At 42.5% G+C, this 19,934-nt stretch overlaps 1 protein-coding gene across 10 annotated transcripts in view; it reads left to right on the top strand.

Annotated features, from left to right (window-relative positions):
* MAK (male germ cell associated kinase) overlaps positions 1-12,393 on the top strand; it is a 69,948-nt gene extending 57,555 nt beyond the window's left edge. For 8 of the 10 annotated variants that reach the window (XM_056521149.1, XM_056521151.1, XM_056521150.1 and 5 more), the window contains 4 exons: positions 4,411-4,539; positions 8,553-8,678; positions 10,587-10,676; positions 11,911-12,393. In XM_056521149.1, coding sequence (XP_056377124.1) covers positions 4,411-4,539; positions 8,553-8,678; positions 10,587-10,676; positions 11,911-12,065 — 500 coding nt within the window. In that variant the 3' untranslated portion in view covers positions 12,066-12,393. The remainder of the gene's footprint in view (positions 1-4,410; positions 4,540-8,552; positions 8,679-10,586; positions 10,677-11,910) is intronic. The other 2 variants (XM_056521148.1, XM_056521153.1) reach the window with 1 other exon arrangement.
* Positions 12,394-19,934: the final 7,541 nt, after the last annotated feature.

Here is a 19,934-nt window from a genome sequence, read left to right as displayed (position 1 = left end):
ACCTTAATACCCCACAGGTGTTTCACGACTTTTGCATATGTAAAAAAAAAAATTTTTTTTTAACCAAAAATGCTTGGTTTAGCAAAAATTTTACATTTTTAAAAAAGGTAATAGCAGAAAATACCCCCCAAAATTTGAAGCCCAATTTCTCCCGATTCAGAAAACACCCAATATGGGGATGAAAAGTGCTCTGCTGGTGCACTACAGGTCTCAGAAGTGAAGGAGTCACATTTGGCTTTTTGGAAGCAAATTTTGCTCTGGGGGCATGCCGCATTTAGGAAGCACCTATGGTGCCAGGACAGAAAAAAAAAAACACATGGCATACCATTTTGGAAACTAGACCCCTTGGGGAACGTAACAAGGGGTAAAGTGAACCTTAATACCCCACAGGTGTTTCACGACTTTTGCATATGTAAAAAAAAAATATTTTTTTTTACACTAAAATGCTTGTTTTCCCCCAAATTTTACATTTTTACAAGGGATAATAGCAGAAAATACCCCCCAAAATTTGTAACCCCATCTCTTCTGAGTATGGAAATACCCAATAAGTGGATGTGAAGTGCACTGAGGGCGAACTACAATGCTCAGAAGAGAAGGAGCATCATTGAGCTTTTGGAGAGAGAATTTGGCCATGTGCATTTCCAAAGCCCCCCCGTGGTGCCAGAACAGTGGACCCCCCCCCCCCCCCCCCCACATGTGACCCCATTTTTAAAACTACACCCCTCACGGAAGGTAATAAGGGGTGCAGGGAGAATTTACACCCCACTGGCATTTGACGGATCTTTGGAACAGTGGGCTGTGCAAATTAAAAATTTTATTTTTCATTTTCACAGACCCCTGTTTCAAAGATCTGTCAGACACCTGTGGGGTGTAAATGCTCACTGTACCCCTTGTTACATTCCGTGAGGGGTGTAGTTTCCAAAATGGGGTCACATGTGGGTATTTATTGTTTTGCACTTATGTCAGAACCGCTGTAAAATCAGCCACCCCTGTGCAAATCACCAATTTAGACCTTAAATTTACATGGTGCACTCTCCCTTCTGAGCCTTGTTGTGCGTCCCCAGAACACTTTGCTCCCACATATGGGGTATCTCCGTCCTCAGTAGAAATTGCGTTACAAATTTTGGAGGCTTTTTTTTCTTTTACCGCTTGTGAAATTTTAAAGTATGGGGCAACACCAGTATGTTAGTGTACAAAAATGTTTTTTTTTTACACTAACATGCTGGTGTAGACCCCAACTTTACCTTTTCATAAGGGGTAAAAGGAGAAAAAGCCCCCCAAAATTTGTTAGGCAATTTCTCCCGAGTACGGCGATACCCCATATGTGGCCCTAAACTGTTGCCTTGAAATATGACAGGGCTCCAAAGTGAGAGCGCCATGCGCATTTGAGGCCTAAATTAGGGATTTGCATAGGGGTGGACATAGGGGTATTCTACACCAGTGATTCTCAAACAGGGTGCCTCCAGCTGTTGCTAAACTCCCAGCATGCTTGGACAGTCAATGGCTGTCCGGAAATGCTGGGAGTTTTTGTTTTGCAACAGCTGGAGGCTCCGTTTTGGAAACACTGCTGTAGGATACGTTTTTCATTTTTATTGGGGGGGAAAGGGGTGGTGGGGGGGGGGCAGTGTACGTGTGTATATGTAGTGTTTTACTCTTTATTTTATGTTAGTGTAGTGTTTTTAGGTTACATTCACACTGACGGCGGATTACACGGAGTCTCCCACTAGGAGTTTGAGCTGCGGCTGCTGCAGCTCAAACTTGAAGCAGGGAACTCACTGTAATCCGCCGCCAGTGTGAATATAACCTGTACATTCACATGGGAGGGGGGGCAAAACTACAACTCCCAGCATGCACTGACAGAACGTGCATGCTGGGAGTTGTAGTTTTGCAACAGCTGGAGGCACACTGGTTGGAAAATACTGAGTTAGGTAATAGAACCTATTACCTAACTTGGTATTTCCCAACCAGTGTGCCTCCAGCTGTTGCAGAACTACAACTCTCAGCATGTACTGATTGCCAAAGGGAATGCTGGGAGATGTAGTTATGCAACAGCTGGAGGCACGCAAGTACAACTCCCAGCATGCCGAGACAGCCATTTGCTGTTCCTGAATGCTGGGAGTTGTAGTTTTTCAAGATTTAGAGGGGTTCAGGCTGGAGATCACTGACAGTGGTCTCTAAACTGTGGCCCTCCAGATGTTGCAAAACTACAAATCTCAGCATGCTAAGACAGCAAACAGCTGTCAAGGCATGGTGGGAGTTGTAGTTTTGCAACATCTGGAGGGCGACAGTTTAGAGACCACTCTCTAAACTGTCGCCCTGCAGATGTTGCTAGGCAACAGACTCCCGGACACGCGGCGTCATACTCACCTCCACCGCCGCCGTGATCACAGCCGAAGCCGGGTAAGTGACCGCCGCTGCCGCCGCCGCTGCTACTACACGGTTCCCCCCGCTGTGCCCGGACACCGATGGGTGGGCATAGCGGAGGGGAACCGAACTTTAACCCCCCCGCCCCCAGTCTGCTATTGGTCGGTCGCTCGACCGATCAATAGCAGGGATAGGAGGGGTGGACACCCCCGATCCCCCTTATTTTATCGCAGAGCCGCCGTTGATGGGCAGGGGGAGAGCGCTCCCCCTGCAAACACCATAGATGCCGTGATCACGGCATCTATGGGGTTAATGCTGCCGGGACCGGCGCGATCGCGGCCCCGGCAGCTGCGGTGGGAGTCCCACCCGTGATCTCCTGCGCTGCCCGCGGCAGAGCAGGAGATCGCTTGGACGTATGCATACGTCCATTTGCGCGAACATGTAATTCGCCTGGGTCAGGCTGTGGAAAGTAAAAAATAAAAGGTCCTGAGAGTATTATTGAGTATCTGTGTCATACAGATATTATGAATTATAAAACTGGTTGTTATAACATAGGTACATAGCTAGTGGGAGGATGGTCCTGTGCTCTGACTGCTGGGTGTCAATGGCAGCTGTATGAGTGATGGAAAATAGCATGTGAGATGAAGGTCTTCGTAACTCTCTAGCCCCCCTAAGTTTTCCATAGAATCAATCTCCTGTAGGGGGTCTAAGCACTCATACCCCCACTGATCAATACTGTTGGCAGGTCTCTCTTTTAAAGAGACACTTTAAAAACAATAGGCCTGAAAACAAGAGTGTTAACTTTACAGTTACTTGCACATGATTAAAGGACAACTGTAGTGGTACACTTTTCTATATGCCCGTGCCCGGGCCTCAAAAATAAACAAAATGAACTCATACATACCTTCCTACGAGCCCCCGTTGGTCCGGCACAAACCTCGCGGTCCGGCAGTGCTGACGTCATTCCACTTCCTGGGGATGGGGACGCCGCAGAGCCGTCGGCGTATCACCGGCCGTAGCAATGTCCCGCCCCGGCCTGTGATAGGCTGAGCCCACTGTCATGTAAGAAGCCGGCCAGAGATCCTTACATGACAGTGGGCTCAGCCTATCACAGGCCGGGGTGTGACATCGCTACGGCCAGTGATACGCCGACGGCTCTGCGGCGTCCCCGTCCCCAGGAAGTGGAATGACGTCAGCACTGCCAGACCGTGATGCCTGTGCCGGACCAACGGGGGCTCATAGGAAGGTATGTATGAATTTATTTTGTTTATATTTAAGGCCCGGGCATATAGAAAAGTGTACCACTACAGTTGTCCTTTAAGTAATCTCTGCCTTTGCACGAGGATGCTGGACATATGTAGATGCACATGCCTCTACATAAATACTGGCACATCCAATGCTGCTTGGAGCTGGCGTTGACTTCAGCTACAATTTAAATCTGTTTGCAGGTATAAATTGTAGTCAATTTGATGTGGATGGGAGGCAATGCCCTTTCCATGCACCATCCAAGCAAGTTTACACCATGCTTCGGCCACTTTACAAGCCAGGTACAAGGTGTCAAAAAGTCACAAAATTTCTGTTATTTGTACCATAATTTGATGACTTTTTGAAAAATAAGTCAGGCGCAGGATATGATAAATCCCCCCATGACTCCATCTCCTGCAGTGAGGAGTGAGCTTCGAGAAACTCTTCTCATTCATTCTAGTAATCATAGGGGTGTCAACAACCAAACCTCTACCTACTTATTCTTTTGACAGGTCTCTATGACATGTCAAAAGTTTTTTTGTTTTTTTTTAAATGCAGTAACACTATAACAAGTTATGCAAAGGGCATAAAGTGAACCCATACCACATTGCACAGGCTTCCAAATGTTTTTAGTTCTAGGGAAGGGTTTTTATACTTTAGTCAAATCTCTAGGGAAACCAGAATGTTTTATCTTGCTGTGGATCTTCAACTTGTCCCTGAACTATACTACACCTACCTATCATTTTCCTTTGTTAGCATGACTTGTCATAGTAACATGTTTTTTTTTCCAACTATATTAAGGTATGAACCCAAGGAATGTAGGGTTTGTATCTGCTAATAAAGAAGCAAATCATTCTACCTGGGGAAGCGCATTACCCACCAAACCACTTGCTCCTATAGGTGGAATTACATTTAATAGGAACAATGCAGGTATGTCTCCCCATAAGATGACAAATGAAATGTTTGTATATGAAGCACAATGTGATGGCAATATAGTCTCTGCATTCAAGGGCATACAGGTCGCTCATTATTGGGATTGGTGGTGATCACAAGGAAAAATTAAGAAGAAAAAAAAAACGCCACAGGCGCTGTTAACATTACCATAAGGCTGGGTTTCCATACAGGATTTTTTTCAGTGTAGTTTTTGAGCCAAAGCCAGAAATGGATTCAAATGTAATGGGAAATATAAATTAAGGTTTTATATTTCTCCTTTCTACTAGATCCACTTCTGACTTTGGCTCAAAAACTGCACTGACAGTTTCCCCCCCAAAAAACACCAGAAAAAAATCTGTGTGGTAACCTAGCCTTATGACCTCCTTGTTTTTAACAGTGCCATGGGCATGTGAGATCCATTTTGACTTTTAAAAAGGGGTTTGTCAGGTTTCTGCAGGGTTCAGATGTTTTTTGATGCCTGGCATAGCACACATGTTTAATATTAAACTGTCCATCACGTTTTTACTACCAGAATTAGTCAGCAGAGTGATACCTACAATAGGAAACCAAGACTTAACAAAGTAAGGCTGTGTACACACACTGTTTAATTTAAAATAAAAACATTTTTTTTTGGGGGTGGGGGGTGGGCTCAAAATACTGCCGTATTAAGACAGCTAAAACATTTTGCTATTTTTTTTTAGCTTTTTTTGGGAGGAGGGCGGTGTTTTGTAGCAATTTTTTTGGCTGTTCTTGTAGCTGTATTTTTTTTGCACTTTAGCAAAAGACAGTCCAAAATAGCTATTTTTAGTTTTCAGACCCAAAAATTGCCTTTCATTGGCTGTAAACACATGATAAAAATTAACTGTGAACTTAATTTCAAAGATGTAAAAATTGGAGCCATAAAATTTATAATTTGTGAACAAAAAGTAATTTTGATTGATTTCAGTAGAACTCAATAGTTTAAAAAAAAAATAATAATTCTGTATTATGAGTTCAATAATGGCCCAAGAAACTTAAAGGGGTACTCCAGTAGAAAGCATTTATTTATTTATTTATTTTAAATCAACTGAGTCCATCAAGAGTCCCTATTGAGTTGATCCAGAGGAAGGCAAAAAATCCTCGTACTAGAGGTAAAAATTCCTTCCTGACTCCAAATATGGCAGTCAGAATAAATCCCTAGGTCAACGTTTTGTCCCTATAAATCTAGTATCTATAACTAGCAATGTTATTACTCTCCAAAAATGCATCCAGACCCCTTTTGAATTCTTTTACAGAGTTCAACATGACCACCTCCTCAGGCAGAGAATTTCAGTCTCACTGCTCTTACAGTAAAGAACCCCCGTCTGTGCTGGTGTAGAAACCTTCTTTCCTCTAAACGTAGAGGATGCCCCCTTGTTATAGATACAGTCCTGGGTATAAATAGATCATGGGAGAGATCTCTGTACTGTCCCCTGATATATGTATACATAGTTATTAGGTCTCCCATAAGCCTTCTTTTTTCTAAACTAATTAACCCCAATTCTGATAATCTTTCTGGGTACTGTAGTCCTCCCATTCCCCGTATTACTCTGGTTGCTCGTCTTTGAACCCTCTCCAGCTCCACTATATCTTTCTTGTACATTGGTGCCCAGTACTGTACACAGTATTCTATGTGTGGTCTGACTAGGGATTTGTACAGTGGTAGAATTATTTCCTTGTCGTGGACATCTATGCCCCTATTGATGCACCCCATGGTTTTATTTGCCTTGGCAGCAGCTGCCCGACACTGGTCACTACAGCTAAATGTACTATTAACTAAGACTCCTAAATCCTTTTCCATGTCAGTCGTCCCAAGTGTTCTCCCATATAATACATAAACCCAGTCCGGATTTTTCTTCCCCATGTTCATTACCTTACATTTATCATTGTTGAACCTCATCTGCCACTTCCCAGCCCAAACCTCCAACCTATCCAGATCCATTTGTAACAGTGCACTGTCCTCTATAGTGTTTACCACTTTACAGAGTTTAGTATCATCTGCAAAGATTGCTACTTTACTATTCAACCCCTCTACAAGGTCATTAATAAATATATTAAATAGAAAAGAACCCAAGACGGACCTCTGTGGTACCCCACTTGTGACAGTCACCCAATCAGAATAAGTACCATTAATAACCACCCTCTGTTTCCTATCATTGAGCCAGTTACTTACCCACTTACACACATTCTCCCCCAGCCCCATCCTTCTCATTTTATGCACCAACCTTTTATGTGGCACCATATCAAATGCTTTGGAAAAATCCAGATATACGTCATCCAACGATCCCATGGTCGAGTCTGGAGCTCACCTCCTCATAGAAGCTGATCAGGTTAGTTTGACAGGACTGATCCCTCATAAAGCCATGCTGATATGGAGTCATACATTTATTTTTATTAAGATACTCCAGAATTTCATCCCTTAGAAAACCCTCAAACAATTTACATGGAGGTTAAACTAACAGGCCTATAATTTTTAATATTGGTACCACATTTGCCATGTGCCAGTCCTGGGGAACAGTCCCTGTCACTATAGAGTCCCTGAATATTAAAAATAGGGGTCTGTCTATCACATTACTTAATTCCTTTAGAACTCGGGGGTGAATGCCATCTGGACCTGGCGATTTTGTCTATTTTGATTTTTTGTATGCGGCACTGTACTTCTTCCTGGGTTAGACAGGTGACCTGTACTGGGGAGTTTACCTTATCTTGCTGTATTTCATCTGGCATTTCATTTTCCTCGGTGAATACAGTGGAGAAGAATTTGTTTAGTATATTTGCTTTTTCCTGATCCCCGTTTATAATTTCTTCCTCATCATTTTTTTTATCAGCTGCTGTATGCTTCACAGGAAGTTGTATTTCTATATGGAATTATTTTCAAAATCCAAAGAAGAGCCAGCACATGAGAGTCCCAGCGCATATGCAAGTGTCCAACCAGTGTGCCAGTGCTGGATTAAGCCAACTCCATTCCAAACAAAGACACAGCAACAATGGTGGTCTTCAGGGTGAAAAAAGTGGCTAAATATTTATTGCGCCAATGAATAGTACATGCAAAGTTTCGGCTTGATGGCCTTTCTCAAGCATGCTTGGGAAAGGCCATCAGACCGAAATGTTGCATGTACTATTCATTGGTGCAATAAACATTTAGCCACTTTTTTCACCCTGAAAACAACCATTGTTGCTGTGTCTTCGTTTAGAATGGAATTCTTTTGTGTCTGACCACAATGCTTTCTGCTGACACCTCTGTCCATGTCAGGAACTCTCCAAAGCAGGAGAGGTATGCTATGGGGATTTGCTTCTACTCTGGACAGTTCCTGACATGGACAGTGGTGTCAGTAGAGAGCACTGTGGTCAGACAAAAAAGAAATTCAAAAGGAAAATAACTTTCTCTGTATTTTACAGCAGCTGATAAGTACTGGAAGGATTAAGATTTTTAAAGAGAAGTAATTTACAAATATGTTTAACTTTCTGGCACCAGTTAATTAAAAAAATAATTATTTCCCACCGGAGTATCCCTTTAAGTGTCAACATAGCCAAAAGTGTTTTTAAAGAAGTATATTAATATACGGTACATGTGTACAGTTATCAAGCTGTCCTAAAGTAAGATTCTCTTTGTTGCCCAATCACAGATCAGGTTTAATTTACAATTCTGCTCTGCTAAAATGAAAGCTGAGCTGTGATTAATTGCTATGGGCAACAAAGAGTCTTTCTATAAAACAACTTGATAAATGTCCCCCAAAGTCTATCTTTTATGGTCCATGCACACTACAGAATCTCTGCTGTCGGTGCTAGGACCCCGTGGCAATGCATTCTGCTCAGTATTTCGCTGAAAAAATTAACATGTTCATGCTTTCAGCGGGTGACTTTCAGTGTTGGAAAGCTCAGCCGTTGAAATACCGCAGTGTGCACTGTGCAACAGAATCCTATGGACAGCAATTTCTGTTCCAGAAAATCCATAGTGTGCATGGGTCCTTATTGTTTTCTGTTTTCTTCAGGAAATTTCGGAGGACCTGTAGGGCCTTCATACAATATAACAGGAGGATACCTCCCTTCATTTCATAAGAAGGAAGTTGGATCAGCAGGACAGAGAATACAGCTTGCACCAATTGGGCCTGCAACAAGTAAGACTTATGTCTACAAGAACATTTTATTATTGTCTTTATTACATGGTTATAATTTTTATGACACTGCAACATGTCAAAAGTTGTATTAAATGACACTAAGTCTTTAAAGCCGTCCAAAACAGATTCTGAAAATCTCACTACTTTTTATAGGTGCTTTGTGCATGTGGTTACTCTCCCCTTTGTCAATAGCATGTGCCTCTGTATAGTCTGATACTGTCAGCGTTCATTTGACAGTCTGGAGGAACATGTTGTATTAGCAAGGATAATGTAAAGCTGGTTTATCACAGCGTAAACTTCGCTCTTTGCCAGCTGTCACTGGGAAATTTTCGGAAGTGGAACCTCTGCTGTGAAAAACCCGAAGCACACCCCATTGAAGTCAATAGGGTCTTCTGTGGATTTTGAACAGCGTAAATCTGCTGCATGTAGGCTGCGGAAACCCTGCCCCCTTTTAATCTCGCAGTGGGAAACAAGCTACCAGTTTGAAAGAAAATAATCTCATGTTAACAAGCCCTTGGGGTGAGTTCAAACGGGCGGACTTGCGGCATTGTGGATTTTGCAATCACTGACTTCAATGGGTCTGAAGGAAAATCTGCAAATCTCCCTTTATTGCGGATTTTCTGCTGACCTATTGAAGCCAATGGTTACAAAATCCACAGCGGATTTTCTGCAGCAAATACGCTCCGGAAATTGTGCAGGAAATCCGCCCGTGTGAACGCATCCTTAGGGTGCGTTCACACACTAGCAACTAGCAGCGGGTTACCCGCTGCGAGTTACGCTACCATTCATTTGAATGGGCCTGCAGACAGTCTGCAAATCTGACACTATTGCAGACTGTCTGTGGACCCATTTATACCAATGGTAGCATAACTGGCAGCAGAATTCCTGCAGTGGGAAATCCGCTGCTAGTAATAGCGTGTGAACGCACCCTTATACTGTGTTTTCAACTCATTCATACATTTCCAGGGGCAATAATGGTGGAACAACACAATGCAGACTTATGAGAAAAGATGCTTCACAGCTTAACATTTTTTACAAGAAAAATGAGAGCGTTCTGCAGGGCATCTTTGATTGTATCTTTTATTTAAATTTTTTAAACTTTTTATTGTAATTGGCTTTTTTTTTTTAGAATTTCTGCATTGTATTCACACATAATGGGCCTCATTTACTAAGAGTATCAGGTTTTTACTAATGGGAAAAGTTGTTTCAGACATGTAGGATTCCTCTCTCTTTACTATTGGGAAAAGTCGGGAACATTTTCTGACCAATTTTTCTAGGTCGATATTTCCAGCCATTTACCCACAGGCTTTTCTGCGAATTCAATAGTAAATCGGTCGGGTTGTGAAACCACGTCCCTTTTTCGTCCAATCACGCCCCTTTTTCGGCTTTTCGCAGTGCAATGTCGGGTTTGTTGGATTTTCCATGTGCACACTGGCGCAGACATGTCTCAGACACGTCTCAGACACTCTTTGCCAAAGTAACCCGACAAAAACTGGTCGGTTTCAGCTTAGTAAATGAGGCCCAATATCTATTAAAAGGAAGAGGGACAAAATTAAAAGCTTGTCCATGCAAGACCAATAGGGTATAACACCATTCTCTTTGGGGCTTCATAAAAGCTTGTTCACTACAGTTAAATCTTTTCTGCGGCAGGAATTGACTGTCAGAATACAGATAGCAGATCTTGAACACTGCTGCCCCCTGATTTGCTTTGGGGACCAATTAAAGGGTCTCGCTATGAGAACATTTTAGCACTCAAAGTGCTCTGTTTAGTAATGGTTGTGGACACTAAATCATAAGACTATGCAGAGGCAGATTGCTTTCTAGCATCATACTGTATTCATTCTACACCTTCCTGTTACTTTCTTCTTCTCTTCATTCCTTTTCTGCTTCTTTTTCTATTCTTATCAGCTTTGCCTGTCAACAATGATGCTGTGAACAGTAAGCCAAAAATTAAACCAAAACCTACCTGCCAAAAGGCAGTTATTGAGAATATCCCAGGTAATCTCTATGCTGATAGACTGTCTTTGATGTCTCTTAAAAGCCTTTCCTAGATCTTAGGCTAAGCTCACACAGTAGTTGTGCTCAAACCCATTCAGGGTCCATTTGGCTTTTTCTTTCTTCTGCTGTACGGGTCAGAGCACAACTAACACTGCCAGATCCCATTAACTTCAATGGGTCTGTCGGGTGTCTGTTATTTTAGGGGAGTTAAGCAGAGCAAAAAACATCCAATGTACAGTATTTTTTTCCCACTGAACTCCCGCAGAGCTCCCTTTAGCAATTGTGTGAACATAGCCTTAGTTTCCTTACACTATTCCTATTTGCTCCTTTTTCATCTTGTCTTGTATGCGTCATCTTTTCAGTCTTCAGTCACATGTTGTATATGTTTTTATATATTTTAATGTGTATATACAATGAAACATCTCCAAAAGATTAGCTGCAGAAGCAGATAGGAATAAAAAATATTGCTTAAAGGGAAACTGACAGATGGTTCACCAGCACTAAACACAATACATAGGGTTATAGCATGGATGAACCTGATTAACATGATGTTTCACTTACCTGGATCAGTGGTGCCATTCTGGAGATACACCTGGTATTAGCTTCTATTGCTTATATGTAAATAGCCAGCTTTGAGCAATGGAGGTGGGAAGTGGTATACTCAGCATCCCAGCCTATGCTATCCCCTATGTTCTGATATGCCAGCCCAGCTTGCGCTCACATGGGCGAAAGGAAGTTATCTCCACACCTATGAATATGTCTCCACACCTGTGTCCCCAATCTGGGTATATGATAAATCATTTTAATATGGTTAACCCGCAGTATAACCCTGTGTATTGGGTTTAGTGTGGGTGAAACAGCTGTTAGTTTCTCTTTAAATATACTTGTGGAATTGCAAGTTGTCTGAATGTAGAAGTAACTTGCTAGCTAATAAAGTCCTGTGATTACAGCAGCCTCAGCGCTGATTTGAGTAGTGTGGGAGTGTACTAACAGAGATACAGATAGACGTGTATGCTTTTTGCTTGGCTGACTGACAGAGATATTAGAGCCTTTGGAGCTAGTATAGCTTACATAAAGTAGCTTATTTGTTAAAAACTAAAGTAAGGATAACCTAAGGTAGACACAAGTGGCGATGCTTACCTTAGTACAACTACAACCCACACCTATCTTCCAACCAATTCCTATTGTCATACATTCATAGTAAAATGTACTAAAAACAGTTTACCTATTTTAGATTATGACACATGGAAAACAAAAGCTGCGCATTCTCAGTTTCCTGCTTCGGCTTACAAACCAGCAGCAAAAAACCTTGTTGTAAACCGCCAACAACCAATCCAGCCGATCCATGGAAGAACAGACTGGGTTGCCAAGTATGGTGGTCATCGCTAGAAGAAGCGTCAATGAACATTTTCCACAGAGGAGACTTTTGTGTATAGGATTCCATATCTGTATAAATATAGCTGCCAAACCTCCAAAGAAGTAATGCATAGTTAATGCACTGCTATATCATAGGAGTTGTGCAGAAAATGCAACACAGATGCATTGTTTTATGTTTTGATATTAGTCTACATAAAGTCCCCTTTTTTCATATAAATAAGATTTTAAAGATCTAGGTCTAAGGGAATTAGACATGAGCGAAATTACAGTGATTCGATACGATCGGCGGTTGCTGACTTTAGCCTGCATAAATTAGTTCAGCTTTCAGGTGCTCCGGTGGGCTGGAAAAGGTGGATACAGGCCTATGAGACTCTCTCCTAGGACTTTATCCACCTTTTCCAGCCCACTGGAGCACCTGAAAGCTGAACTAATGTATGCAGGCTAAAGTCGCCAACTGCCGAGCCGAGAAGTTCGTGATGAATCAAATCACTGTAACTTCGCTCATCTCTAAAGGGAATGTTCACATGTGCGAACACTGATACATATACAAAGCACCTTAACCTCTTAACTCTGTAAGGCCTAGTCCTTACACTGTGGCTGAAATCATGTCCACATGCAGTGAGCATGGTTTTTGAATAGACTGTCAGATAGCCATGCATTTTTCAGGTACAGTATATATATAAGTTTTATTAACAAGACTGCAGACCCATTAATATGACTGTTTATGGCTGATTTATTTATTTTTTGCAGGAAAATAATTTTGCACAAGGCAATGATATATTTTATGTATAACACTGAAATATTCTATGGTGCAGAACATTTGTAGTTACATCAGAGGGGCTATACTTCCATAAGGTAGTCCAAATTTCATGGGAAGCTAGCTAGCCCATGGACCAGTTTACATCAGCAGATTTGTAGCTCTTGTAATCTATTTGTCCCATAACAACCACAGTTCATGAAAATGAGCTGTGATTGATAATTCTGGGCCATATGTTTCTGAAATGTAAAAGAAATCCTTACAATTCCATGGCACTGTATAACAAAATGGTAGTGTTAAGCCAAAGTTGATGCCATGGTGAAACCAATGAGAGAATTGACTAAAAATGCTAAGTTATGTCCAGTAATGGTGGTCAGCAGGCTTGTTTTGTGTGTCTCTTCATCTTCACTCCACAGGACAAGCTTAGTTAGAATAAAGATGGGTTAGGAAGAAAGTAAAATATGTGTAAAGATTGTCGTTGCCAGCACTTCACTGTTACATTTCCAAATGACTTTGTTTACCTTTGAACATATTTTTTTGAGTATATGATTTTAGCAACGTCTTTGTGTATTTATACTGTGCACAAGCACATTTCTGCCTCCAATTCCAGATGTATTAGTTTACATTAAGTTATATATTGTATGTACAACCTCTCAAAATACTTACGATAGGACAAGAGAGCTGGAGTAACATGGGGATTCCTTATCCAATAGTGCACCCTGCTGGTCATTCTGTGGAGTGCAAATCAGAATCCAGAAAGGGGGGGGGTTGTCGTCTTGAGAAAACTCTAGGGCACCAGGAGGTGTTTTTAATGTGTTTCAAATGTAGCATAAAGCTACAAAAACATCCTCAGATTAATAGAATTAAAGTTGCAGACATTTGAGACAAATCTGCCACGTGATTTACCCTACCTGGCCACAATAGTAACATCACTGTGGAAGAACATGAGCAGAGTCTCCCTGAAGATTACAGTTAATTCCTGGAGGTTTCCTATATGATCAGCTTATTTTGAGAGGACCCTTTTAATAATGGGATTCCTAAAATTAGGAAATCATATCACTTGTATCTTCTGATCACTTTAATTTGTATTAGTCCAGCCATAACTGATGAAGTCATTGTTAAAGTCGTCTCCTGCAGAAAAACGTATCCCCTTTGCAAAGGATAGGGGATAAGTTGTAGATTGCAGGGGGTCTGACCGCTGGGGCCCCCATGATCTCCAGTATGAAGCCTCAGCTCTTCCCTTGAGCAGCGCGTCACGTCCCCTGCCCCCTCCATATAGCTCTGTGGGAGAGCCGTTCAGCCATCTTCAGCTCTTCCATAGAGCTATATGGGCAGGGGTAAAGACATGCCACTCTGGGTGAGGGGTCAGCACCTGGACCCCTAGCGATCTAAAAGTTATCCTCTATCCTTTGAGTAGGGGATAGGTGTTTCTTCACGAGACTACTCCTTAAGGGTACGTCCACACAAGCAGATCCCCAGCGTGTATTACACTGCGGATCTGCCGCTGAAGGACCACTGTGTGCTGCCTTTACAGGTGCCTGCTAGAAGCAGACAGAGTATGATGTGCGTGTTGCCGTGCGCATGCGCAGTATACTCGCACATCGTGGCAGCTCTCTGCCTAACTCATAGAGCAGGGGGAGCGGCCACGATGTGTGCAAGTACACCGTACATGCGCATCGACTCGCACATCTCTTCAGGCAGCATGCCTTGTACTATGCACTGGGGATCAGCTCATGTGAACGCACCCTTAAAGTGCAATACATGGCAACATCAGCCAATGTCATAATTGATTCTAGCCATTTGGGTTAATCCTTACTTACCGTCTGATTCTTCTATATGCCCTAAGTAAATAAATACTGTACATAGGTTTTTGTTTGTTTGTTTTTTTAATACAAGATGCAAGTAAATAGCATACAGGCACTGTTTTTGGACACAGAAAACATGCAAATTTCTGCATCCAAAACAGCAAGTTAGATTGAATTATTTTGCTTTGATATCCCTACCACATAAACACTGTGTCACATCTACTTTTGAAAGTGAGGTATAGAATCTGTTTAATAAACCTACATGGTGCGTGAGTGCCGAAGTTCTCCATCAACAACCATGACTCAGTCTATGAAGTGAGCGCAGCTCCCTGCATAGAATGCAGCTCAGGACATAATAATGCACCAGAAAGGACATTAAGACCCAGGGCACCGGGAAGTACATTTATGCACAATGTCCTTGCAGAAGATATCCGGGCAAAAGTAATAAAAAAAATAAAAACTAAAAAGATATATGTATATTAGAATAAATCCCTGGATCAACCTTCTGTCCCTATAAATCTAATATACATAACCAGCAATGTTATTACTCTCCAAAAATACATCCAGGCCCCTTTTGAACTCTTTCACCATGACCACCTCCTCCAGGAGAGAATTCCACAATCTCACTGCTCTTACAGTAAAGAACCCCCGTCTGTGCTGGTGTAGAAACCTTCTTTCCTCTAGACGTAGAGGATGCCCCCTTGTTATAGAGACAGTCCTGGGTATAAAAAGATCATGGGAGAGATCTCTATACTGCCCCCCCCCCCCCCCCCCCTGATATATTTATACATAGTTATTAGGTCTCCCATAAGCCTTCTTTTTTCTAGACTAAATAACCACAATTCTGATAATCTTTCTGGGTACTGTAGTCCTCCCATTCACCCGTATTACCCTTGTTGCCCGTCTTTGAACCCTCTCCAGCTCCGCTATATCTTTCTTGTACACTGGTGCCCAGTACTGTACACAGTATTCTGTGTGGTCTGACTAGTGATTTGTACACCTGTAGAATTATTTCCTTGTCGTGGGCATCTATGCCCCTATTGATGCACCCCATGATTTTATTTGCCTTGGCAGCAGCTGCCTGACACTGGTCACTACAACTAAATTTACTATTAACTAAGACCCCTAAGTCCTTTTCCATGTCAGTCGTCCCAAGTGTTCTCCCATTTAATACATAATCCCAGGCCGGATTTTTCCTCCCAATGTGCATTACTTTACATTTATCAGTGTTGAACCTCATCTGCCACTTTTCAGGCCAAACCTCCAACCTATCCAGATCCATTTGCAACAGTGCATAGTCCTCTACTGTGTCAACCACTTTACAGAGTTTAGCATCATCTGCAAAGATTGCTACTTTACTATTCAACCCCTCTACAAGGTCATTAATGAATATAGAACAGGACCCAAGACTGACCCCTGTGGTACCCCACTAGTAACAACCTTTGAAAATCCAAGTACTTCCTGGTTTGTGCAGGTAGCAGAGCGCTACAGAAGACTAAGCAGACCATCAGCCCCTGTGTAAGCTGCCGGCAGAGCTGAGCAGGCAACATGTTTAGAGAAGCAGTGAATATAGATGAGGGAGGCACATGCAGCCTCAACCAATTACAGACCATCAAACAGTAAAGCACACTCAGAGCTGTGAAGGGGGTATAACATTAGAGTGACTTGTGGTCTACTGCAGACAGTTATGTGTGCTAAGAACTACTGGACTTCCTGCCTGGATGTGTGCTTAGCAAGGATTACACTTTACCATGTACAGCTATAATATGGTCAATTGTTTTGGATGGAGTTCTCATTTATGGGATTAAACTATAAAATGTGCTAACTTGTGATTAAACATGTCAGCTTGGTTTTCCGCCATCACTATGTTGAACTTGTCCTCAGGATTTTTCTTTAAGATAACATTTGTCAGGCGAAAAACACCAAAAATTTGATAGGCACAGCCAGTTTCTATAGGCTCTGCTCACTAGCAAGCTCAAACACCAAACCATAAACAATTTAAGGAAAGATGGCCTGCTATAAAGGAAAATGCGCACACAAACAAAATGTAGTAAAAAGCAGAAATTAATAAAAGCCCCAAAAATCTGGTCCGAGGATCTGGTGTTACTGTCATTTACTGTATATTTTTTGACAGGTCGCACATACAATGCCTTGAGAAAGTTTTCAGACCTTTTCACTTTCACATTTAGTTATGTGGCGGTCTTGTTCTAAAGTTTCCCTCCGTCATTCTGCATTTAATATCCCATATAGAGCTGGGCGGTATGACCAAAAATGTGTATCATGGTATTTTTCTAAGTTATGGTGGTTCCATGGTATTTAAACAGTATTTTCCACCCCACCCAATTAGGTATGAAAACAGAATGTTAGAAATATTTGCTAACTTATTACAATGTAGAAACTAAAATACTGCATTGACATAAGTACAGTGGTTCCTTGGTCCCTTAAGTTAAAATATTAAATCCAGCATAACCATTGTAAATTGAAAATATATACTGAGACCAGAGCTCAATGGAAACTGGTAACTGGTTCTGAAGCATCCCAAAAAAAGGGGAAAACAATTATAGGGTTACTCCGCTCCCCAGCCTCCGGAAAGTTGAGTTCCTGAACCTGGTGAGTGCTCCACTACTTGTTTCTTCATGTTGGATGTTGTATGCTTCTTTGTGGCTGGCACTGAGGTCATGTCTGGTATGGCTCCTAAAGAACTGTGTGAAGCTTAAGTGTGATTTTCCTGATCGCCGTACAGCTGAAGGGAAGGTGCCAAGACCTACATCTCTATTTGCAAGTAAGCGAATGAAATACTTTTGTCTTTACATAGTTGAATGTGCTAACAAAATCACACACAAATTATCAATGGAAATCAAATTTATCAACCCATGGAGGTCTGGATATGGAGTCACACTCAAAATCAAAGTGGAAAACCACACTACAGGCTGATCCAACTTTTATGTTATGTCCTTAAAACAAGTCAAAATGAGGCTCAGTAGCGTGTGTGGCCTCCACTTGCCCGTATAACCTCCCTACAGCATATGGGCATGCTCCTGATAAGGTGGTGGATGGTCTCCTGAGGGATGTTCACCCAGACCTGGACTAAAGCATCAGCCAACTCCTGGACAGTCTGTGGTGCAATGTGGCGTTGGTGGATGGAGCAAGACATGAAGTCCCAGATGTGCTCAATCGGATTCAGGTCTGGGAACCGGGTGGGCCAGTCCACAGCATCTATGCCTTCCTCTTGCAGGAACTGCTGACACACTCCAGCCACATGAGGTCTAGCATTGTCTTGTATTAGGAGGAACCCAAGGCCAACCGCACCAGCATATGGTCTCACAAGGGGTCTGAGAATCTCATCTCTGTACCTAAAGGCAGTCAGGCTACCTTTGGCAAGCACATGGAGGTCTGTGCGGCCCCCCAAAGAAATGCCACCCCACACCATTACTGACCAACCGCCAAACAGGTCATGCTGGAGGATGTTGCAGGAAGCAGAACGTTCTCCACGGCATCTCCAGACTCTGTCACACGTGCTCAGTGTGAACCTGCTCTCATCTATGAAGAGCACAGGGCACCAGTGGCGAATTTGCCAATCTTGGTGTTCTCTGGCAAATTCCAAACGTCCTGCACGGTGTTGGGCTGTAAGCACAACCCCCACCTGTGGACATCGGGCCCTCATACCACCCTAGTGGAGTCTGTTTCTACTGTTTGAGTGGACAAATGCACATTTGTGGCCTGCTGGAGGTCATTTTGCAGGGCTCTGGCAGTGCTCCTCCTTGCACAAAGGCAGAGGTAGCAGTCCTGCTGCTGGGTTGTTGCCCTCCTATGGCCTCCTCCATGTCTCCTGATGTACTGGCCTGTCTCTTGGTAGCGCCTCCATGCTCTGGACTAGAGATGAGCGAAGTTACAGTGATTAAATTCGTCACAAACTTGTCGGCTCGGCAGTTGCTAACTTTAGCCTGCATAAATTAGTTCAGCTTTCAGGTGCTCCGGTGGGCTGGAAAAGGTGGATAGAGTCCTAGGAGAGAGACACAAGACACAGCAAGCCTTCTTGCCACAGCTCGCATTGATGTGCCATCCTGAATGGGCTGCACTACCTGAGCCACTTGTGCGGGTTGTAGACTCAGTCACATGCTACCACTAGAGGGAAAGCACCGCCAGCATTCAAAAGTGACCAAAACATCAGCCAGGATGCACAGGAACTGAGAAATGGTCTGTGGTCAACACCTGCAGAACCACTCCTTTATTGGGGGTGTCTTGCTAATTTCCTATAATTTCCACCTGTTGTCTGTTCCATTTGCACAACAGCATTTGAAATTGATTGTCAAATCAGTGTTGCTTCCTGAATGGACAGTGTGATTTCACAGAAGTGTGATCGACTAGGAGTTGCATTGTGTTGTTTAAGTGTTCCCTTTTATTTTTGAGCTATGTTGAGGACATAGCATTTTATGTTGTGTATGATTTCAAGTTACAATGGTCCAGAAAAGACCATTATGAGCTGAAAATAACCTGAGGCCATTGTAAGTTGAGATATTTGACCTATTACTCAGCACTTAGTTGAAGCATCTTTGGTAGAGATTACAGCCCCAGTCCTCTCGGATATGATGCTACAAGGTTTACACAACTGGATTTGGGGATATCTGACATTCTTCTCTACAGATCCTCTCAAGCTCTGACAAGTTTGATGGGGACCGTGGATGGAAGCCATTTTCTGGTCTCTCCAAAGATGTTTGATTAGGTTCAAATTGGGCACAATATCAGTTTTATAAAAGTGAATAATGTATAAATATCAACCATGAATATGCTGGCATTTCTGTAGGACCAGGGCCTGTAGGGACACAGAGGCCCTAGCCCTACAGATCTGCTTGCATATTCACTGGTTATATTTGTACATTGACTTCTATAGGGCTGATGTTGCACTTTCCTATATGTATCACTATTGGCATTTGCCCTTAAGAGAGCAGTTATTAAGCAGTATTAAGTATTAAGCAGTATTAAGTATTAAGCAGTATTAAGTTAAGAGTTACCGTCATTTAAATTTACCACATACATGTCAAAAGTTAAAATCGGTCGATGGATTGGTGAACCATGGCTACATGTATTACGATCAGGTATTAAAGAGTTACTTTTGACATGTCAAATGTTTAGACTGCACCAGGGTTACTCCTGAAACCAGCTGTGATCAAGAGTTATAGGTTGTGGAAATACGAAGCAGCATGCACACTTCACTCTTCAGCTGTCCATCAAATCCTATTTCTTCACTGCATTAGTGTATGCAGTGAATAAGTCGGAGAGAGCATCTGGCCAGGTAGTGAAGAGCGCTGCTGCGCTCTT

The sequence above is a fragment of the Hyla sarda genome, chromosome 5, assembly GCF_029499605.1.
Source record: "Hyla sarda isolate aHylSar1 chromosome 5, aHylSar1.hap1, whole genome shotgun sequence".
NCBI classification, from domain to species: domain Eukaryota; kingdom Metazoa; phylum Chordata; class Amphibia; order Anura; family Hylidae; genus Hyla; species Hyla sarda.
Note: the sequence above shows the minus strand (reverse complement) of the source record. Positions and strands in the feature narration are given on the sequence as shown.